This window comes from Pleurodeles waltl, chromosome 9 (genome assembly GCF_031143425.1).
Source record: "Pleurodeles waltl isolate 20211129_DDA chromosome 9, aPleWal1.hap1.20221129, whole genome shotgun sequence".
NCBI classification, from domain to species: Eukaryota; Metazoa; Chordata; class Amphibia; order Caudata; family Salamandridae; genus Pleurodeles; species Pleurodeles waltl.
The window spans coordinates 154,901,770-154,925,601 of record NC_090448.1 but is presented as its reverse complement, the minus strand read 5'-3'; the positions used below and the strand labels follow the sequence as shown (position 1 = coordinate 154,925,601).

The 23,832-nt window shown below is 47.2% G+C and overlaps 1 protein-coding gene across 4 annotated transcripts in view; it reads left to right on the top strand.

Annotated features, from left to right (window-relative positions):
* The window catches only part of ARHGEF3 (Rho guanine nucleotide exchange factor 3), a 786,720-nt gene that overhangs the window by 625,922 nt on the left and 136,966 nt on the right, over positions 1-23,832 (top strand). Inside the window, exon 1 of one of the 4 annotated variants that reach the window (XM_069206464.1) lies at positions 14,297-14,634. The exons of the other annotated variants lie outside the window; for them this stretch is intronic. Within the exon in view, the coding sequence (XP_069062565.1) occupies positions 14,539-14,634 (96 nt within the window). The 5' untranslated portion in view covers positions 14,297-14,538. Of the gene's footprint in view, positions 1-14,296; positions 14,635-23,832 lie in introns of those variants that run through there. 4 annotated transcript variants of the gene reach the window in all.

Sequence of the window (23,832 nt, the reverse complement as noted above, 5' to 3'; positions counted from 1 at the left end):
GTCACTGTGTGCTTTTCTCCCACCTCCCCTTCTATTTAGCACTCATCCTTATGTACTTCTATCTTACGTGTTGTTTGCTTACCCCTATGCTTCTCGCCAGCCATCTCCACCTCTTGCCTCTTGCTTCTCCCTTTACCCCACCCTCTGTGTTGCTTCCCCCATCTACACATTCCATGTTTCTCACTGCCACCCATGCTCTCCGTGTTTTTCCCCCATCCACGTCCTATGTGCTGTTACACCTCACCCTTGTCCTATGTGGTGCTTTTCCCACCCGCATCTATTGTGTCGTTCCACCACCTCCACACTTTGTGATGCTTCCGTCCACCTGAGTCCTCCATGTTGCTTGCCCCACCAGCTTGTAAAAAAATAATATTTTGCACAGATTTTTTACTTTTACAAATTCAACTCAGTAATTTTTTTTAAAAGCGCTTCTTCTGTCATTTCATAGGCTTGTGCAAGCATGGATGTATTAATTCGGAATACGGATATAAAATGTTTTTGAAATGTTTCTTTTATGCTTATTGTTGGACGTTTCAAAAGAAAACGTGAATAAAGTTTGTAGGAAGTTGGCTCTGTATGTGCTATTTCAAAGTAAGGAATAGCATGCACAGAGTCCAAGGGTTCCCCTTAGAGGTAAGATAGTGGCAAAAAGAGATAATACTAATGCTTTATTTTGTGGTAGTGTGGTCGAGCAGTAGGCTTATCCAAGGAGTAGTGTTAAGCATTTGTTGTACATACACATAGGCAATAAATGAGGAACACACACTCAGAGACAAATCCAGCCAATAGGTTTTGTTATAGAAAAATATCTTTTCTTAGTTTATTTTAAGAACCACAGGTTCAAATTCTACATGTAATATCTCATTTGAAAGGTATTGCAGGTAAGTACTTTAGGAACTTTGAATCATTACATTAGCATGTATACTTTTCACGTAAAACACAATAAGCTGTTTTAAAAGTGGACACTGCAATTTTCACAGTTCCTGGGGGAGGTAAGTTTTTGTTAGTTTTGTCAGGTAAGTAAATCACTTACAAGTCTCAGGTTTGGGTCCAAGGTAGCCCACCATTGGGGGTTCAGAGCAACCCCAAAGTTACCACACCAGCAGCTCAGGGCCGGTCAGGTGCAGAGGTCAAAGAGGTGCCCAAAACACATAGGCTTCAATGGAGAGAAGGGGGTGCCCCGGTTCCGGTCTGCCAGCAGGTAAGTACCCGCGTCTTCGGAGGGCAGACCAGGGGGGTTTTGTAGAGCACCGGGGGGGACACAAGTCCACACAAAAAGTACACCCTCAGCAGCGCGGGGGCGGCCGGGTGCAGTGTGCAAACACGCGTCGGGTTTGTAATGGTTTTCAATGAGAGATCAAGGGATCTCTTCAGCGTTGCAGGCAGGCAAGGGGGGGGCTCCTCGGGGTAGCCACCACCTGGGCAAGGGAGAGGGCCTCCTGGGGGTCACTCCTGCACAGGAGTTCCGTTTCTTTAGGTGCTGGGGGCTGCGGGTGCAGAGTCTTTTCCAGCCGTCGGGAAATGGAGTTCAGGCAGTCGCGGTTAGGGGGAGCCTCGGGATTCCCTCTGCAGGCGTCGCTGTGGGGGTTCAGGGGGGACAACTTTGGTTACTCACAGTCGTAGAGTCGCCGGAGGGTCCTCCCTGAAGCGTTGTTTCTCCACCAGTCGAGTCGGGGTCGCCGGGTGCAGTGTTGCAAGTCTCACGCTTCTTGCGGGGAGTTGCAGGGGTCTTTAAATCTGCTCCTTGAAACAAAGTTGCAGTTCTTGTGGAGCAGTGCCGCTGTCCTCGGGAGTTTCTTGTCTTTCTTGAAGCAGGGCAGTCCTCAGAGGATTCAGAGGTCGCTGGTCCCTTGGAAAGCGTCGCTGGAGCAGGTTTCTTTTGGAAGGCAGGAGACAGGCCGGTAGGACTGGGGCCAAAGCAGTTGGTGTCTTCTGTTCTTCCTCTGCAGGGGTTTTTCAGCTCAGCAGTCTTCTTCTTCAGGTAAGTTGCAGGAATCTAAATTCTTAGGTTCAGGGAAGCCCTTAAATACTAAATTTAAGGGCGTGTTTAGGTCTGGGGGGTTAGTAGCCAATGGCTACTAGCCCTGAGGGTGGGTACACCCTCTTTGTGCCACCTCCCAAGGGGAGGGGGTCACATCCCTAATCCTATTGGGGGAATCCTCCATCTGCAAGATGGAGGATTTCTAAAAGTTAGAGTCACCTCAGCTAAGGACACCTTAGGGGCTGTCCTGACTGGCCAGTGACTCCTCCTTGTTGTTTTCGTTGTTTCCTCCGACCTTGCCGCCAAAAGTGGGGGCCGTGGGCGGAGGGGGCGGGCAACTCCACTAGCTGGAGTGTCCTGCGGTGCTGTGACAAAGGGGTGAGCCTTTGAGGCTCACCGCCAGGTGTTACAGCTCCTGCCTGGGGGAGGTGTTAGCATCTCCACCCAGTGCAGGCTTTGTTACTGGCCTCAGAGTGACAAAGGCACTCTCCCCATGGGGCCAGCAACATGTCTCTAGTGTGGCAGGCTGCTGGAACCAGTCAGCCTACACAGATAGTCGGTTAAGGTTTCAGGGGGCACCTCTAAGGTGCCCTCTGGGGTGTAGTTTACAATAAAATGTACACTGGCATCAGTGTGCATTTATTGTGCTGAGAAGTTTGATACCAAACTTCCCAGTTTTCAGTGTAGCCATTATGGTGCTGTGGAGTTCGTGTAAAACAGTCTCCCAGACCATATACTCTTATGGCTACCCTGCACTTACAATGTCTAAGGTATTGCTTAGACACTGTAGGGGCACAGTGCTCATGCACTGGTGCCCTCACCTATGGTATAGTGCACCCTGCCTTAGGGCTGTAAGGCCTACTAGAGGGGTGACTTATCTATACCTGCATAGGCAATGAGAGGCTGGCATGGCACCCTGAGGGGAGTGTCATGTCGACTTACTCGTTTTGTTCTCACCAGCACACACAAGCTGGCAAGCAGTGTGTCTGTGCTGAGTGAGGGGTCTCCAGGGTGGCATAAGACATGCTGCAGCCCTTAGAGACCTTCCTTGGCATCAGGGCCCTTGGTACCAGGGGTACCACTTACAAGGGACTTATCTGGATGCCAGGGTGTGCCAATTGTGGAATCAAAAGTACAGGTTAGGGAAAGAACACTGGTGCTGGGGCCTGGTTAGCAGGCCTCAGCACACTTTCAATTCAAAACATAGCATCAGCAAAGGCAAAAAGTCAGGGGGTAACCATGCCAAGGAGGCATTTCCTTACACAACCCCCCCCCCAAACGAAAGAGGATGAGACTAACCTTTCCCAAGAGAGTCTTCATTTTCTAAGTGGAAGAACCTGGAAAGGCCATCTGCATTGGCATGGGCAGTCCCAGGTCTGTGTTCCACTATAAAGTCCATTCCCTGTAGGGAGATGGACCACCTCAACAGTTTTGGATTTTCACCTTTCATTTGCATCAGCCATCTGAGAGGTCTGTGGTCAGTTTGAACTAGGAAGTGAGTACCAAAGAGGTATGGTCTCAACTTCTTCAGGGACCAAACCACAGCAAAGGCCTCCCTCTCAATGGCACTCCAACGCTGCTCCCTGGGGAGTAACCTCCTGCTAATGAAAGCAACAGGCTGGTCAAGGCCATCATCATTTGTTTGGGACAAAACTGCCCCTATCCCATGTTCAGAGGCATCTGTTTGCACAATGAATTGCTTGGAGTAATCTGGAGCTTTTAGAACTGGTGCTGTGCACATAGCTTGCTTCAGGGTGTCAAAGGCCTGTTGGCATTCTACAGTCCAGTTTACTTTCTTGGGCATTTTCTTGGAGGTGAGTTCTGTGAGGGCTGTCACAATGGATCCATATCCCTTCACAAACCTCCTATAGTACCCAGTCAAGCCAAGGAATGCCCTGACTTGAGTCTGGGTTTTTGGAGCTGCCCAGTCCAGAATAGTCTGGATCTTAGGCTGGAGTGGCTGAACTTGGCCTCCACCTACAAGGTGTCCCAAGTAAACCACAGTTCCCTGCCCTATCTGGCATTTGGATGCCTTGATAGAGAGGCTTGCAGATTGCAGGGCCTTCAAAACCTTCTTCAGGTGGACCAGGTGATCCTGCCAGGTGGAGCTGAAGAAAGCAATATCGTCAAGATAAGCTGCACTAAAGGATTCCAACCCAGCAAGGACTTGATTCACCAACCTTTGGAAGGTGGCAGGGGCATTCTTTAAACCAAAGGGCATAACAGTGAACTGATAATGCCCATCAGGTGTGGAGAATGCTGTCTTTTCTTTTGCTCCAGGGGCCATTCTGATTTGCCAGTACCCTGCTGTTAAGTCAAAGGTACTTAAGAATTTGGCAGCCCCTAATTTGACTATTAGCTCATCAGCTCTAGGAATGGGATGAGCATCTGTCTTGGTGACAGAGTTGAGACCTCTGTAGTCCACACAAAACCTCATCTCTCTCTTTCCTTCTTTGGTGTGAGGTTTGGGGACTAAGACCACTGGGCTAGCCCAGGGGCTGTCAGAGTACTCAATTACTCCCAATTCCAGCATCTTGTGGACTTCCACCTTGATGCTTTCCTTAACTTGGTCAGACTGTCTAAATATTTTGTTTTTGACAGGCATGCTGTCTCCTGTGTCCACTTCATGAGTACACAGGTGTGTCTGACCAGGGGTTAGGGAAAAGAGTTCAGCAAACTGCTGCAGGACCTTCCTACAGTCAGACTGCTGTTGGCTAGAGAGGGTGTCTGAGTAGATCACTCCATCCACTGAGCCATCTTTAGGGTCTGATGAGAGGAGATCAGGGAGAGGTTCACTCTCAGCTTCCTGGTCATCATCTGTTACCATCAACAGATTTACATCAGCCCTGTCATGGAAGAGCTTAAGGCGGTTCACATGGATCACCCTCTTGGGGCTCCTGCTTGTGCCCAGGTCCACCAGGTAGGTGACCTGACTCTTCCTTTCTAGTACTGGGTAAGGGCCACTCCATTTGTCCTGGAGTGCCCTGGGAGCCACAGGCTCCAGAACCCAGACTTTCTGCCCTGGTTGAAATTCAACCAGTGCAGCCTTTTGGTCATACCACAACTTCTGGAGTTGTTGGCTGGCCTCATGGTTTTTACTTGCCTTTTCCATGTACTCTGCCATCCTTGAGCGAAGGCCAAGTACATAGTCCACTATGTCTTGTTTAGGCTCATGAAGAGGTCTCTCCCAGCCTTCTTTAACAAGAGCAAGTGGTCCTCTTACAGGGTGGCCAAACAGAAGTTCAAAGGGTGAGAATCCTACTCCCTTCTGAGGCACCTCTCTGTAAGCGAAAAGCAGACATGGAAGGAGGACATCCCATCTCCTTTTGAGTTTTTCTGGGAGCCCCATGATCATGCCCTTTAATGTCTTGTTGAATCTCTCAAGAAGGCCATTAGTTTGTGGATGATATGATGTAGTGAATTTATAAGTCACCCCACACTCATTCCACATGTGTTTTAGGTATGCTGACATGAAGTTGGTACCTCTGTCAGACACCACCTCCTTAGGGAAGCCCACTCTGGTAAAGATACCAATGAGGGCCTTGGCTACTGCAGGGGCAGTAGTTGACCTAAGGGGAATAGCTTCAGGATACCTAGTAGCATGATCCACTACTACTAGGATGTACATATTTCCTGAGGCTGTGGGAGGTTCTAGTGGACCAACTATGTCCACACCCACTCTTTCAAAGGGGACCCCCACCACTGGAAGTGGAATGAGGGGGGCCTTTGGATGCCCACCTGTCTTACCACTGGCTTGACAGGTGGGGCAGGAGAGGCAAAACTCCTTAACCTTCTGGGACATATTGGGCCAGTAGAAGTGGTTGACTAACCTCTCCCACGTCTTGGTTTGTCCCAAATGCCCAGCAAGGGGAATATCATGGGCTAAGGTCAGAATAAACTCTCTGAAACCCTGAGGCACTACCACTCTCCTAGTGGCACCAGGTTTGGGATCTCTTGCCTCAGTGTACAGGAGTCCATCTTCCCAATAGACCCTATGTGTTCCATTTTTCTTGCCATTGGACTCTTCAGCAGCTTGCTGCCTAAGGCCTTCAAGAGAGGGACAGGTTTCTGGTCCCTTACACAACGCTTCCCTTGAGGGTCCCCCTGGGCCTAAGAGCTCAACCTGATAAGGTTCCAGCTCCATAGGCTCAGTTCCCTCAGAGGGCAGAACTTCTTCCTGAGAAGAGAGGTTCTCTTTTTCTTGCTGTGTTGCAGCTGGTTTCCCAGCTGACTTTCCTTTCCTCTTGGTAGGCTGGGCCTTTCTTCTAGACTCCAGCTCTACTTTTTCACCCTGAGCCTTGCACTGTGCCCTTGTCTTGACACACACCAGTTCAGGGATACCCAGCATGGCTGCATGGGTTTTCAGTTCTACCTCAGCCCATGCTGAGGACTCCAGGTCATTTCCAAGCTAACAGTCTACTGGGATATTTGAGGAGACCACCACCTGTTTCAGGCCATTGACCCCTCCCCACTCTAAAGTTACCATAGCCATGGGATGTACTTTAGTCTGATTGTCAGCGTTGGTGACTGGATAAGTTTGTCCAGCCAGGTATTGGCCAGGGGAAACCAGTTTCTCTGTCACCATAGTGACACTGGCACCTGTATCCCTCAGGCCCTCTACACTTGTCCCATTAATTAAGAGCTGCTGCCTGTATTTTTGCATGTTAGGGGGCCAGGCAGCCAGTGTGGCTAAATCCACCCCACCCTCAGAGACTAATGTAGCTTCAGTGTGACACCTGATTTGCTCTGGGCACACTGTTGATCCCACTTGGAGACTGGCCATTCCAGTTTTAGCTGGATGGGAGTTAGAAGTGGTATCTTTCTTGGGACAGGCCTTGTCTCCAGTTTGGTGTCCAGACTGACTACAGCTACGACACCAGGCCTTTTTGGGATCAAAGTTTTTACCCTTGTACCCAGAATTGTTTTGTGAAGAGGTTCTGGGCCCACCCTCCTGTGCAGGTTTTTGGGGGCCTGTAGAAGACTCTTTACTATTTTTGTTTTTGGCTGTCTCACCACCCTTCCCCTGGGGAGGTTTTGTGACCCCTTTCTTTTGGTCACCCCCTGTGGAAGTTTTGGACACCCTAGTCTTGACCCAATGGTCCGCCTTCTTTCCCAATTCTTGGGGAGAAATTGGTCCTAGGTCTACCAGATGCTGATGCAGTTTATCATTGAAACAATTACTTAATATGTGTTCTTTCACAAATAAATTGTACAGCCCATCATAATTACTTACACCACTGCCTTGAATCCAACCATCTAGTGTTTTTACTGAGTAGTCTACAAAGTCAACCCAGGTCTGGCTCGAGGATTTTTGAGCCCCCCTGAATCTAATCCTATACTCCTCAGTGGAGAATCCAAAGCCCTCAATCAGGGTACCCTTCATGAGGTCATAAGATTCTGCATCTTTTCCAGAGAGTGTGAGGAGTCTATCCCTACACTTTCCTGTGAACATTTCCCAAAGGAGAGCACCCCAGTGAGATTTGTTCACTTTTCTGGTTACACAAGCCCTCTCAAAAGCTGTGAACCATTTGGTGATGCCATCACCATCTTCATATTTAGTTACAATCCCTTTAGGGATTTTCAACATGTCAGGAGAATCTCTGACCCTATTTATGTTGCTGCCACCATTGATGGGTCCTAGGCCCATCTCTTGTCTTTCCCTTTCTATGGCTAGGATCTGTCTTTCCAAAGCCAATCTTTTGGCCATCCTGGCTAACTGGATGTCCTCTTCACTGGAGTTATCCTCAGTGATTTCAGAGAGGTTGGTCCCTCCTGTGAGGGAACCAGCATCTCTGACTAGTATTTGTGGAGTCAGGGCTTGAGAGGCCCTGACCTCCCTAGATAGGACTGGTAAGGGGGGAATCATCCTCCAATTCACTATCCTCATCCTCTGTGTTGCCATCCTCAGAGGGGTTGGCCTTTTCAAACTCTGCCAACAGCTCCTGGAGCTGTAGTTTGGAAGGTCTGGGGCCCATTGTTATTTTCTTTATTTTACAGAGTGACCTTAGCTCCCTCATCTTAAGATGGAGGTAAGGTGTGGTGTCGAGTTCCACCACATTCACATCTGTACTATACATTATGCTTCTAAAAGTTGGAATACTTTTTAAGAATCTAAAACTAGTTCTAGGTTCTAATTCAAACTTTCACAAACTTTTAAACTCTAAAAGCAATGCTAACAGGGACTAACACAAGGCCCTAGCAGGACATTAAAGAATTTTGAAAAATTTCAAATTGCAAAAAAATCAAGTTCTAATGACAATTTTTGGAATTTGTCGTGTGATCAGGTATTGGCTGAGTAGTCCAGCAAATGCAAAGTCTTGTACCCCACCGCTGATCCACCAATGTAGGAAGTTGGCTCTGTATGTGCTATTTCAAAGTAAGGAATAGCATGCACAGAGTCCAAGGGTTCCCCTTAGAGGTAAGATAGTGGCAAAAAGAGATAATACTAATGCTCTATTTTGTGGTAGTGTGGTCGAGCAGTAGGCTTATCCAAGGAGTAGTGTTAAGCATTTGTTGTACATACACATAGGCAATAAATGAGGAACACACACTCAGAGACAAATCCAGCCAATAGGTTTTGTTATAGAAAAATATCTTTTCTTAGTTTATTTTAAGAACCACAGGTTCAAATTCTACATGTAATATCTCATTTGAAAGGTATTGCAGGTAAGTACTTTAGGAACTTTGAATCATTACATTAGCATGTATACTTTTCACATAAAACACAATAAGCTGTTTTAAAAGGTGACAGTGCAATTTTCACAGTTCCTGGGGGAGGTAAGTTTTTGTTAGTTTTGTCAGGTAAGTAAATCACTTACAAGTCTCAGGTTTGGGTCCAAGGTAGCCCACCGTTGGGGGTTCAGAGCAACCCCAAAGTTACCACACCAGCAGCTCAGGGCCGGTCAGGTGCAGAGGTCAAAGAGGTGCCCAAAACACATAGGCTTCAATGGAGAGAAGGGGGTGCCCCGGTTCCGGTCTGCCAGCAGGTAAGTACCCGCGTCTTCGGAGGGCAGACCAGGGGGGTTTTGTAGGGCACCGGGGGGGACACAAGTCCACACAAAAAGTACACCCTCAGCAGCGCGGGGGCGCCCGGGTGCAGTGTGCAAACATGCGTCGGGTTTGTAATGGTTTTTAATGAGAGATCAAGGGATCTCTTCAGCGTTGCAGGCAGGCAAGGGGGGGCTCCTCGGGGTAGCCACCACCTGGGCAAGGGAGAGGGCCTCCTGGGGGTCACTCCTGCACAGGAGTTCCGTTTCTTTAGGTGCTGGGGGCTGCGGGTGCAGAGTCTTTTCCAGCCGTCGGGAAATGGAGTTCAGGCAGTCGCGGTCAGGGGGAGCCTCGGGATTCCCTCTGCAGGCGTCGCTGTGGGGGCTCAGGGGGGACAACTTTGGTTACTCACAGTCGTAGAGTCGCCGGAGGGTCCTCCCTGAAGCGTTGTTTCTCCACCAGTCGAGTCGGGGTCACCGGGTGCAGTGTTGCAAGTCTCACGCTTCTTGCGGGGAGTTGCAGGGGTCTTTAAATCTGCTCCTTGAAACAAAGTTGCAGTTCTTGTGGAGCAGTGCCGCTGTCCTCGGGAGTTTCTTGTCTTTCTTGAAGCAGGGCAGTCCTCAGAGGATTCAGAGGTCGCTGGTCCCTTGGAAAGCGTCGCTGGAGCAGGTTTCTTTTGGAAGGCAGGAGACAGGCCGGTAGGACTGGGGCCAAAGCAGTTGGTGTCTTCTGTTCTTCCTCTGCAGGGGTTTTTCAGCTCAGCAGTCTTCTTCTTCAGGTAAGTTGCAGGAATCTAAATTCTTAGGTTCAGGGAAGCCCTTAAATACTAAATTTAAGGGCGTGTTTAGGTCTGGGGGGTTTGTAGCCAATGGCTACTAGCCCTGAGGGTGGGTACACCCTCTTTGTGCCTCCTCCCAAGGGGAGGGGGTCACATCCCTAATCCTATTGGGGGAATCCTCCATCTGCAAGATGGAGGATTTCTAAAAGTTAGAGTCACCTCAGCTCAGGACACCTTAGGGGCTGTCCTGACTGGCCAGTGACTCCTCCTTGTTATTTTCGTTGTTTCCTCCGACATTGCCGCCAAAAGTGGGGGCCGTGGGCGGAGGGGGCGGGCAACTCCACTAGCTGGAGTGTCCTGCGGTGCTGTGACAAAGGGGTGAGCCTTTGAGGCTCACCGCCAGGTGTTACAGCTCCTGCCTGGGGGAGGTGTTAGCATCTCCACCCAGTGCAGGCTTTGTTACTGGCCTCAGAGTGACAAAGGCACTCTCCCCATGGGGCCAGCAACATGTCTCTAGTGTGGCAGGCTGCTGGAACCAGTCAGCCTACACAGATAGTCGGTTAAGGTTTCAGGGGGCACCTCTAAGGTGCCCTCTGGGGTGTAGTTTACAATAAAATGTACACTGGCATCAGTGTGCATTTATTGTGCTGAGAAGTTTGATACCAAACTTCCCAGTTTTCAGTGTAGCCATTATGGTGTTGTGGAGTTCGTGTAAAACAGTCTCCCAGACCATATACTCTTATGGCTACCCTGCACTTACAATGTCTAAGGTATTGCTTAGACACTGTAGGGGCACAGTGCTCATGCACTGGTGCCCTCACCTATGGTATAGTGCACCCTGCCTTAGGGCTGTAAGGCCTACTAGAGGGGTGACTTATCTATACCTGCATAGGCAGTGAGAGGCTGGCATGGCACCCTGAGGGGAGTGCCATGTCGACTTACTCGTTTTGTTCTCACCAGCACACACAAGCTGGCAAGCAGTGTGTCTGTGCTGAGTGAGGGGTCTCCAGGGTGGCATAAGACATGCTGCAGCCCTTAGAGACCTTCCTTGGCATCAGGGCCCTTGGTACCAGGGGTACCACTTACAAGGGACTTATCTGGATGCCAGGGTGTGCCAATTGTGGAATCAAAAGTACAGGTTAGGGAAAGAACACTGGTGCTGGGGCCTGGTTAGCAGGCCTCAGCACACTTTCAATTCAAAACATAGCATCAGCAAAGGCAAAAAGTCAGGGGGTAACCATGCCAAGGAGGCATTTCCTTACAAAGTTAAAAAATACTTAGTAAGTATTAGGTAGTGTAATACGATAATGTGTTTCTGTGAATGTATCAAAAGGTCACATGACACAGATCTCCCAGGTCTTGTTAAACAAAAGTTGTTGGAAAAGGCTGTCAACCAGTATTACCACTAACCCCCCCAATCCCCTGACTCCATTAAATAAACAGTATGATAGCTCCACTCTTCACTTTACATGTGAGTTGTGGTACTTTGCTTCGGATCAGTCTCTACCCATTATATGTTCCATTTACAATGATGTACTTGTCTTTGGCGCACATGGGCTCCCTGTCGCATCTGCTAAGTATTAGACATGATCCATCTTTCATGCCTTTCAGAAACTCGCTGAACAAACACTGTTGAAATCACTGACCATCTTCCAGCAGACTCTTATCCACTTCTCAACACAAATCACTGTTACCTACCTTGACTGAGTGGATAGTGTTGCCAAACCCATGTATTGGCTAGCTACCAAAACCTCTCTACTCTTAAAGCTGCTCATTGAAGTTAATGCTACCCTCAAGGCGTAATCTGCTGCTATCTTGTCAAATTACCATATTGCTGTACCCTTTTCCTTATATCTCTGAACATTTGTATTGCAATTGTGTGAATGCATCATTTCCATATACTCAAGGTCACTGGAATAATGAATTTTTTTTCTGGCTGTGGTGTTTTCTGCATAATATTAGGTGTGCCGCATTTCGCACATAATCCATCATTTGCTGCATTATGTGGAAATGTTGACAAAAAAAGTGTTTCTAGTTCAAACTGATCGAAGGTTACTAAAAATACAGCAATACGTGTTGCTATGCAGTGGGAGGGCCTTTTGCAAGGGTTGACTTGCTTTCGGTTGCTTATTGCTGTTTTTGGGCACCTCACTGGTACTGGGCAGATAATGTTAACATGGGTACAAATGTCAAAATAATGAGTTAATGCTTTCACAAAATATGTTGCATTATGCTTCATATTTTTTGTCTTCTGTTGCTTCATAATTTAGTAAACACTGCCACATAATTTGGTTCTTCCCTGCCACATAATTCCAGAGGCCCTGCTTATACTATAAACACAAATATAATGCTCCTTCCTGAATTACGCCAGTGCTACAGAAAACGGTTCTGGTAAATAAATAAATACTAATGGGTTCTGGTAATTTATCGCACTTGAGTACTCTCAGAATCAGTACACCACACAAAAGAAGAAGCTTACTTATCAGGCAGTCTAAGTTACCTTCAGAACGTGAATGAGCTCCACCGACAAACCAAAAGCTGCAAGAAGACATCTACCTCATATTGCCCCTTTCTCGGGTTTCCCGCCTACCCTGGACCACGTGACCCTTTGAGGTCTAGCAAGATGCCTCCTTTATCTCTTTTGAAGGCTGGCTTAAAAATCTTCTGCTGCTGGTACCCTAAATGTAAACCCATCTTCTCTTACGTCTCTCGTTTGTGGGCCCCACAGTTAAACCCATTGTATACATTTTATGGTAATTAATTCCTGCTTGTCAAACAAATGCAAAGGAACCGTTTTATACTACTCCTGTAAACTTGTTTCTTGGTGTAAATATACTTATCCTCCTTCCAAACATGTCATTTGCAAAGCACTTTAGGATCTCTTGGGATAATGTCAGTGTTGTACAAAAAAACCTTTGCAAACCAAAATAAATCCATATGTAAAACGACCTGCAATCTCTCCCTCCTGCACATTATTGTAATTGTATTGATATAGTCTGGGTTTCGCGCCCTCCTCTTCATCACAGGTAAGTTCTGGCAAAGTTGCCCTTCTTTTGTGCTCCGGGTCTTACGCCCCTCAACGACTCCGACACACACACAAGTTTGAAGGGCGTGCCCGTCATCAGTGCAACTGATCTCCCTTTCCCGTTCAGCATTGTCCTCCCCGCCCCACCTCACCCCGACCACCCGGATCTCCGGGCCACCTCACCACACGGGCACCTGTTGCGGCTGTGTACCCCCTCATTAATGATCCAGGCTCACAAAACACATGCACGCCTGTTTCAGCAGTGGAGTTTATCCCTGGCTCTCCCAACACGCACACACTCATTCATTCGTCAGTCTGCCCCTCTTTAGTTTTCTGACATCACCAGACTCCCTCCTCCCTATACAGCACACATGAAGTACTAGCAGTGTGCCCGCCTCATCAATTCTTGTAGTGTACCCCTCTTAAGCATTCTTAGACTCTTTGAAATCAAGCCATTCTTTAGTGGCATTTGACTCCCTTACACCTGGCCCATAGTCCCCCTCCCACACACGAGTTCTGGTGGTGTGCCTCTCTTACTTCTACTGCCCTCCTGGCCCACCCCTCTCATCCTATTTGGGGTGCTCTGGCAGTGTGCCCGCATGTTATGCTAAACAGCTTCCTGTCCCCTCCTACATTCCCACGCATGAGTTGAGCTATTGTGTCCATTTAGAGTTACTAGTCCGCGCTATACAGACACGTTTTTTTTATCCTGGCAGTGTGCCATCCACACACGAGTTGTTAAAGTGTGCCACAGAAACCTAAACTCGCGCACAAGTTCTGACGGAAAGTCCTTCTTTTGCGCTGCTTCAATCCCTCCGCTCCATACTCACTCACGAACACACACGCACGCCATGGCAGCGGGCCCCTCGTCTTTTTACTCTCTCCCTACCTACTTTCCACACTCATCACTCCGTCTTCACCCCTCCACACACAAGTCTCCTGGCAGCTCCCTGTCTCACTGCACAATGGCACTGTTCTCAAGTACTCCCTTACACTTACACATCCCCTCTCTTCCACCCAGCATACACATCAGCCCGGCCCTTTTCGGCTCCACCGCTACACACACACACACACACACACAATTTCTGCTATTATACTGTAGCATCCCCTGCCCTTCACACACACACACGCACTGGACGAGTTCTGACATTGTGCACACTCACACACATCCCCTCTTCTTCCCCGCTCACACACCAACCTGTCCCTCTTCCGCTACACACACACGTTCTGCCATTATACCGCAGCACCCCCTGCCCTCCCCACATACACACATGGGTGCTGGCGGTGCCCATCTCCAGCGCCCTATGTGTCACTGCACTCTGCGCACGAGTTTTGACATTGTTACACGCGGGCGCGCGACTTCACCCACTGCACTCCAGCACTCCCTGCCCCTTCCACTCTTCCCCGCTCACACCGGTGCTGGCAGAGTGCCCCTCTTCAACGCACCTGCCCCCTCCCCTCCTAGCTCCCCCCTCACGCGCACACACACAGACATCAGTCCTGGCAGCTTCCTGCTCCCTGCGCCGGTGGGCGGGCGCGCGGCGCTGGAAGCAGCAGTGTTGTGTTTCACTGGCTGGGCTCGGCGGCTGCCTGCTTCCTGCCTGGCTGACACAGGGCTCCTCCGCGGCAATGCTTCCAGACAGGAGCTAGGGCTGGACTCTGCCTGCTTCGTGGTCGCCGACGCTGGAGGGGGGCACGTTTACCCTGGAGGCTTGCATTTAAACAGAGTCCACTGTGACCTCCGAGGCCTCCGCGGAGGGAGCCACGATGGTGGCCAAGGACTACCCCTTCTACCTCACGGTGAAGAGAGCCAACTGTTCTCTGGAGGTGCAGACGGTCATCAGCCCCCCGAGAGAGCTCGAGGTAAGCACCCGCACATGTCCCCGCGCGGCCACCCCCTGCTCCCGGGATATGTGCTTTAGAGGCTGTTTACACATGTAATACAGGAGGCTGTAAATATGTAAAGTAGAGGTCTTATCTTTCACAAGGTGTCCGGGTCCTTTCCTACACTTTGTTGACTAACTCTGCAGTGCGACCTGATAATCGCCTCCATTGTAGCGACGGGGTGCTAGTGAGATATAAAAGCACTCAGCTCGCTACTGTAGTACATTGCCGGTAAAAGTTACAACATTCAAGTCAATCGCCTCCATCGTTCGAAGTTTTATAAAGGGACCTACTGGAGCACGATATTGCTGATTCAACCCCAGACTTCTATTCATAAGTAGTGGGCAGGACAGATTTTTTTTTTTAACTGAAAATAAGTGCAACCCCAAATTTAGCTTTCATGCTTCTGGAGTTCGTAAACGGAGTATCAGTAACAAGGACAGTAGTGATTTACAACACTTAAAAGTGTCTGATTTGCGGTATTGAACGCTATTACTAGAAAAGGTTATGGGCTAAGCTATCTATAGCACAAGCTGCATTCATATTTGTACCGATCAACAGTTGCAAATGTGCATTTGCACTCACAGACCCATTGAAAGTGGCATTTGCACCGGCCAGTGCAAAAACTGATGGTTTTGCGATAGTTGATCGACGTAAGTGCTCGTGCACATGTATCTGTAACCTGATCCCAGAGCTGAGGAGAAGAAAAACCTGGACAGAGACGGGCAGAACGGGTGTGGGCTGGGCAGAAGCTAGTTTTGTGCGACGCTTTCCGACTCTGACGGCTGTGCTCTCGTGTTATAACTTTCACAAGCTTGTACCGTATCGTGTTTTTTTTCTTACTACATCTGATGATGGTGGAGATGAAGAAAAATCAGTTTTGCTATGATTTAAATTAAATTAAGGATTGGCCTAATATAGCACTGCATTCATATTGTCTTTTTAAGTCACACATGTTTAAAAAGCATGCGGTGTTTTATTGCACCTTCCCAGAGAACATGAGAATGTAAGAAGCTGGGTGAAGAGGAAGAGAAAATTCGCAGTTTTCTTAGAATTTAAGGTTTTTAACGATGGAAGATTAAATAGTTCAGTTGGGAAGGGGGTGGGGGAAGCGATGGGGGCATAGATGATCAAACAAACAGGTAGAGGAGGAAGATGAAAGAGGGTAAAAGTGGTCGACTCCTAGTGGGTGATTTGTCAGGCGGACGACCAAGAATCCTGAGTTCTAAACCTGGCTTCCCTATTCCACAAATTGGGTGGCCCCTGACAAACCACTCCCTCTCTCTCTGGCTAAATGGTATCTGCGACAACGGTGCAAATTGGCATAATGACCCCACAGATGGCAGCTCATATTCAGGTATATTTGCTAATAATACCCATTAGTAGTTTTTCATTGGTTCCTGAATGTGCAACTAGTCAGTGATGTCAAACCCCGAAAAAGGATATTTTATGGAAAAAAAAGGCCGCACGCCTTTCCCACCTTCAGGGTAATGACGATGCCCGTTTTTGCGTTTCTTTTGTTGTTGTTCCTGAGAACCTGCCACGCTGTTTTGTATATTTTACATGCGGACATTTGTGACATTAGGCCTATGACGTTTCAAGATCTGTTGTCCCTTTTCACAAGGTGCATACAATCTGTGCAAGTGTATACAAGGTGTTCTCCATTCTGGTGTTTTGTTGCCCTTTTCCTGAGGCACGCAACAGGCGTCTTCCATCTATGCACTGCTCATGCTGAATCCCCCCTGGGCTGATTACACACCAGGGATTTGTGCTTAAACGTGGTTCTTTATATTAATGGGGTTTGTGTCCTATTTGTGAAAACCACAGCACGGACGGTGGAATTCACTGGTCCTGTGGTGCCCTCACGCCAGCTGTTGAAGAAGGTAGTTGTCCAGAGTATTTCTGTCTCCTGATCATACCATGTGGAAGACGGGCCTGGGGTTGTAACACTTAATCTGGCATATCACTAATAGAGTGGTTCTCATGCCAAGTTAACGACCAACTCCGTTAACCATATTAGGACACGCTCACATAAACCCATCAGGGATGGCTCCTGTGAGAACCCGAGGCAGAGCATGGGTATCTGTGGTGGACTATGGTAGTTTGTCAGACCGAAAAATAGGTCACTTTATAATCCCTAGAACAAGGATTTCTTAGACACTCAAATAATGTGTTCAGCCGGGAGAAAAAAACAGTTATATTATATAGAGCAAGACAAGAGTAATGTAAAATCTGTCACAAAAGGACAGCACACAATCCTTCCAGACTAAATAATATGATCAAATAGTTAGCAAAGAATGGTATATTCCAAAATCAAAAATATTAAAACAATAGGTGCTTCAAGTGACGGCACATTGCATAGGAGATCAGAAGTGAACAAACATATAAACATATATATACAATATAATAATACAATGCACCACGCAAACACCCATTCCTCAATCGATTACAGGATCCCACATTTTGAACTGAAAACTTTGTGATGTACTAATACAGTATCCTATAAGTATAGCCTCAGGAAGGGTGAAAACATAAGTCGACATTTCAAACCCCAATTCAGGATGAATCCAACAGGGTCATCATCAGGACAGACAAAGGTAAACACCAATCCAGACACAGTCACAACGACAAGCTCCTTACAGGAGTTCCATGTGTTTCCTCCTAGATTGACGCAATAGGCAACAACAGCAACAAAAATCTCTTAGTGCGTTAGGACACAGTTACAACTCACCAGTACCGTGCTCAGCATGCCTCAAAAAAAGCCCAGTCTGGCTAGAGAGCGTGGAAGAGGAACTCAATAAAGATGCCTGGGTTATGTGAGAGGCTATCCTTCGAAATCTACAGGAATCCAAAATATTTTGGGGAAGACACCACAGCCACAACTTATAATGGCATGCTTCATCATTGGCAGTTCTACATTTCGGTAGATAAATACCACCTCGGTGGACTCAACTATTGCCGGGAATCTATTATAAATACTTGCTGGATTAATTGCAGAGATCCACATAAATGTTTAACATACCTATAGTTAAACCAGAGGATTTCCTTTATTGTTGGGTACCTTTGGTATGATTAAAACAACATACATCAGTTCTATGATGAAATGCAATGTGAATCTCTGATTTTCTGAATCTCTGCAATTAATCCAGCAAGCATTTATATGGGAACTTCCAGCAATGGTTATGTCCGCCAAAATGATATTTACCTACTGAGGTGTGGGGACCCGAAGCATAGGTTTAATAGGACAGCTTCTCACCTAACATAGGCATCTTTGGTGTGATTATGTCAGCCCCTGTTCTGCACATGCTTCCGCTCCCTCAGCTCCAATCTGTTTTTAGATTCTAGGCCTCTAAACCAGGGGTGGGCGAAACTCATGGAGTTTCACTCCGCGGAATTCTGCAAAGTTACATAAAAACTCTGCAAGATTTCGTAGAGTTCTGTGGGCCGGTGGAATTGAGCACGTTGCGCCGCTGCCGCTGATTTTTAGCGCTGGGATCTTCTTCCGCCCTGTAAAATCAGCACGAATGGCAGCACGAGGCGCGCCAGAGGGTGCTGCTTTTTTCTGCCACTTGAGTACATTTTCTAATCAAGCAACAGCTTTCTCAAAGCGATTGGTCATGACCTGCCATGAACGCTTGGCTTGAGAAATCTCGCCGGGGGGCATTCTAGGACCTGAAAATCACACTAGGGGGAGCAAATTCTCACTCACCAACTCAACACTGGCAAACCGCGTGTGAGAAAAAACTCCTCTACGGGCGGTTGCCAGTGTTTTGCCAGAACTATGTGCTCTAAGTGGAACATGGTGTGGGCAAAACTCCTCGAACTTCGCCGGCAGACTAAAATCATTCTCCCACCGCTACCCTAAAAAATGTAGCCCATCCAGAGCCCATTCGGACTGGGAAGCAAATAGAGGAAAGACAATTATCCAGCAAAGATAATGTTCCCAAATGGGTTGTCACCTATTGTGACCTACCTATATCATTACGTTTCTGTGGGGTTCATGGTTTTATGGCGAGACATCAATATCACTGTTATGGTGGGTTCTCCATTATCTTCAGTGTGGTAGGACTTTTAAAGTCTAGCTTGCTTCATTACTAATATTATATACTCCTGTGTGGATATTTCAGGCAGGGGACATGCCTGTCTCCATTATTGTACCAAGTGGGTATTGTCCTATCTTTGTCATGCTCAGATTTTTCTTGACCCCTTTACTTTGTTGGTAGTTTGGAAGGTTCATTGGCGCAACTTCTGATGGTAGCGGCCTGTCTGGAACCCTGAGTCATACCAATCTGTGGTGAGGTCCAGTCCTCTGATACGAGGCACTGTATTCTCATGCTCCTCTGAAAATGTCCTGCACGTGTGGGGAAGTAATTGGGTTTATGATAGGAAAACACTGACCATAGTGTTTGAAGTAGAACGTTCATATGCATTTTCTCTTGATGCCTCCTCGGCCACCCTACACATGGACCAGAAGACGCATTGTTCATTCTAACCAGTGTCCTCTTTTCAGAGGTTAATGCTTTCTGGAATCTTCCTTGACTGCTGGCCAGGTAACAAGCCAATTGTGTTGTTGTACAGCCCTGCACAATTTGCAAAATGAGTTGAAATTCTTCTGAGAGCAGTCCCTTTGACAAGATCAACAGAAAAATGTGTGACGATGTTATTGAGCTCTGGTCGTTACGTACACTTCCTAATTCAACCCCCCCCATCTCACAGAAGGATGATTTGTAAGTATGAAGTTCCTGATGTCACTCTACCATGCCGTTTTTCCACTGATTGATTGGTCAGCCTCTCGTGGTGTCCACCGCCAGTCAGGGCATCACATTTGCTGCCTTTGAATTTTCCTTCCTAGTCAAACACTCTGAAAAGATGCATGTGCTGGATAGAAAACTAGCTTTCTGGAAGTATACACCAATGCAGATAATCATTACAACCTCCCCATGCTGCTGCCACCATCAACTACAGTGAGCAGACATGGTTGCGTTCCTTGTTCTGATGCTAGAGCGATTGAAAGGGCATTTCTAATATACCACCGCTGTCTCGGACTTTAATAAAACAGAGCTATCACTTTTATAGTTATTTATGTTGCTGATTTATGATCAGTTTCTGCCACAAGCTGTATCACCCTTCCTACTTACCCGTTTAATGGGCAGCTCGTGTGCATGTCTTCGCACATGAAGCCCCAGCTGCGGCAAGCAGCCTTGTTAGATCCATAGATCCATGCGTAATGAGGGGCCATCCACTGAAAAGGAAAAAACATTTTTTTAATTTTTTTTTATCCAATCATGCCTCACCTGCAAGAATAAAGATTCCAGAATGTCCTTTTATTTAGTGACACCTGGTTAGGGTTTGAGACCCTTGTGTGGCTGACCCTTTAAATAAGTTACTGCACTTTTGGGTTTGAGACCCTTATGTCCCTGACCCCTTAAGTAAATAACTGCACTCGAACATTTAAAGATGCAGACAGGAATTTTCATACCAACGAAGTCAAGTGGCTGATTAGAAAATACCCTGTTCCTAGTTTATACTGAACATTTTCTTGTTATTAACTTATATCGTGCCCCCAATATGTTGTACTTTACATCCTCTCGTATTGACAAACTAAGGCCTGTGGTAACTCGGTTTACATTTTTAAAAAATGCGTAGAAAATACATTCAAATACTTAAATTTTTAGCCGGCTCATTAGCTAAATGGTTTGTTGCTTATATCTCTGTGATCTGCAGCTCTTGTGCTTGAATCGAGGCTAGGTCTCCTCTGCGTCTCATCCTTCCAAGGACCAAAAAGTGACCACCTATTAGATCGGAAATTGTAAAACCTAGTATTTACCGTGCTTGGAATCCGTAAAATGTGTTTTAAATCGCTCTATATATATATAAAAAAACTGTTATTATTGCTATTACTATTACCAGTAATAATAGAAATTAGTGATTAATGCTGTGCCCTTAATACCGGAGGCTTCACAAACATTGATCATCCCTCTAAGGGTGTCATTGCACACTTCTGGGCTAGGGAGCCACATGCGCTATTCACAGTTGGAACACTATATCACCTTAAACTTAAAAGGCATAGAAGATATTCCATTGTTTTTAATCACCCCCGCAGTTTGTGGCTTCACACAGGGTCTCCATTTACCAGTTTACGGGCTGTGGTGCACCATGACAGATTTTCAGACTGCTGGTAGTCCTAGTTTACACAAACTGGTAGAGACCGAACACACACAAGCACTGTCTGAAACACAGCTTGTTTTGAAGAGCTAGGAAAGGAACATCTGTTGTCCAAGAAGTGTCTGCCGTTCGCAGTTTGGATTTGGAACATCTGGTGTCTGGGACGGCCCTTTTTTGACGCTCAGCTGGTTACCGTGTGCTAGACGCAAACACTTCCAGCGAGGGCTGTTTAAAGAGGCATCCAGTAATGTGTACCAGCTTGTTGAGGCCTGACAGAGCTGCTGAATGTTGCTTGTTCAGCAGGTCTCCGCGAAAACAGAATGGGGTCTCTCCACGGCAGATTACACGAATCACGCGAGTCTGGGCCCAAGCTGCCTCATTCCCTGTTACGTCTACTTGTGTAGAGCTTGTGTTTGTCTGACAGTGCAGTGTGCGCACACATGTTACACGTTCCCGCCCATGTGGACATCTGGGCAGACGGGAGAGGCGCATTGTCCTCTGCATTGAGAGGTGCCAATTTAAAATTGACAACTTGCATAGTGGGATTTGCTTGTGTGCTCAATTACCTAGTGCTGTTGTTCGTTCGGAACTGTATTGGGGATTTGTGAGTAGGTATGTAAGGCGCTATGGTGGAGTAATCGGCTACTCAGAGGCTGTTTTCCCACAATATTTGTGTTCACCCCCTGCCCAGGCATAACACTTCCCTCTCTGGCCTGCAGTTTCTTCGGCAGATTGCCACGCCCACAGTCATGGCTGGAGGCCATGCACTCTGTGACTGAGTGGCTGCACCCTGCTCCTCCAGGCTCTAATTGCCCGGTAGTTGAGGCCTCATGATACAGCAGCTGTGTGTTTGCTAGTTTTAAACCCCACAGTGGGGACTGGTGCAGCCTATTTTTCTGATTCACGAGGAAATTTCTCCTAGCTGCCCTTTTCTTAGGTTCTTTTCTGGAGATCACGTTGGCCCCCCTTTCCTCTTGCAGTGGCTACGCAAAGTCTTATAGCATCCTCCATATTTTTACCACTGTTCACCAATGCAATCCCATCATGCAGTGAGTTTCCCACCTGGGAGGTGGGGCTCTCTTCTGTGATCATGTTGACATCTTTTATGAGGCAAGGTCAACCCCCCTCTCCGTCCCATATTATTTATTTAAATATTTTTTTAAAACGTAGGCTTGTGACAGAAGCCACTCGTAGTGCGGAGTAATTTAGTATGATGCTTGCAAGCCACAATACAGCTAGCCATCCTGCAGGCCTCGTAGGAATGCATTATATACATTGTAGAACATTAGCAACCCCTTTCTACTCGTGAGTGCAGGTAAGCCGTCGTGGTTGATTTCTGGGTGCCTCAAATCTCCAAAACCTACTGCAAACCCACTGTGACTCCCCACTCCAGAGAGTATATGCTGGAATATCTCTGCCTGTAATAGCTCTGGTAAATGCTCTGTTCTATGTCAGCCCCTAAAACATCTCCAGTGGTGTTTGCATAGGGTTCATGGGATGTGCATTGGGTGTTTGGTGTCCCAGTCCTAATCACCTTGGACACACAGCAGAGGATGATGTACATCAGTCAGTCAATGGGAACAGACTTATTGTCAGGGCCACTGGAATTATCTGAGTCTGCGGTCGCAGCGTTTTTTGCATAATCAGCTACTTATTGTTGTATTTTTATGTTAAATTGATCCGAATAAGGTGAAATCGTTAACCAGAGTGTGTTACCGTGTGGTTGAAGCAGGACAAAATAATAAAGTAATACCACCACACAATGTGCTACGCTTTGCCACATAAATTGGGCTTCATGCCACATAATTTAGTCAACCCTTCCTCATAACTTGGCCTTCCTCTGCCACATTTTTCCAGTGGCCCTGCCTATTGTGTGGGCACGTGCGAGGCAGTGGCCTGAGAGCACCTGTAAATATTTTTCCCTCGACTCTAGTGTCTTTCAGATCTACTCCATTAGAGATGCTTTGCCTGAAGTCAGCTGATAGCGCAGAAACCGCACCTTCAATACAAGTCAGAGTTGTGATGATTGGTGCTAGTACAACAAGTGGAACAGGAGCAGGCGTGGAAGGGGAGATACCGGTTGGTGTGTGGTGTTTAACCCCAACCGATATTTCATCACGTAATTGCTACGAATGAGGCTGGTCTGTGTCTGAGCTAGGTTCATCTACTGACTCCAAACTTTGGAAAAGTTTCATTTGGAGCGCAGCGTGGGAACAGTCATCACTAGGAGAACGCACCACATATTTTTTTAACCGAAGAACTGTATTTTTGTCGGTTGGTTTCTATGGTTTTAGCGCTCTGTTCTGAGAGTTCTCGAGCTTTAGTTGAGTCTGTAGTCTGGGGAGCATGGCGAACTTTGACCGATTCTCACGCGCTCGCCGTCGCACTTGGCAGCGGTGGTGCACAGCAGCTCCCAGACGCGCCGTGTCCGAAGCGAGCTGCCCTGTGGCGGAGTTCGCTTCTAAAACGTGCTCTTACAGTGCGACCCTGCAGAAGGGGATAGAAACATTGCTCCAATTGCAGTTTTTTTATGATGAATCTTGCCCTAAGGTAAAGATACAAGCCGAAAACGGTGTTCGTTCAGGTATTGCTTGCGGCTGAGGAAATGTTTATTGGGAATATGTGTAGTTTTTAATGGGAGTCTATGATCTTTATCAAATTCATTGATGCGGGTATGATGCAGGCATGCACCAGTGTCTCCTAGTTGGGATATCCATTGTCAAAAACAAGTATTACCTTCTTCAAGGGCTAGACTGGAGAAGAAAAGAGGCTGAGGCACCAAAATAAAATTTCCCCTTAATGGTGAATTAGATAGCTAAAACAGTGGCCCATGTTTACACTTTGGGGCAGTTTTGAATTTTTAAAGAAATGATTTCTAAGTATTTTGCAAGGTATGGAAGACTGCATAGATTTGAGCTTGATGCAGGCAATTTGTGTTTTAAAGTCAGGGCAATAAGTAGTAAATCCCCGGCCCAGCAGACCATAAACCAGACCCACCCACAGGCAAACAAG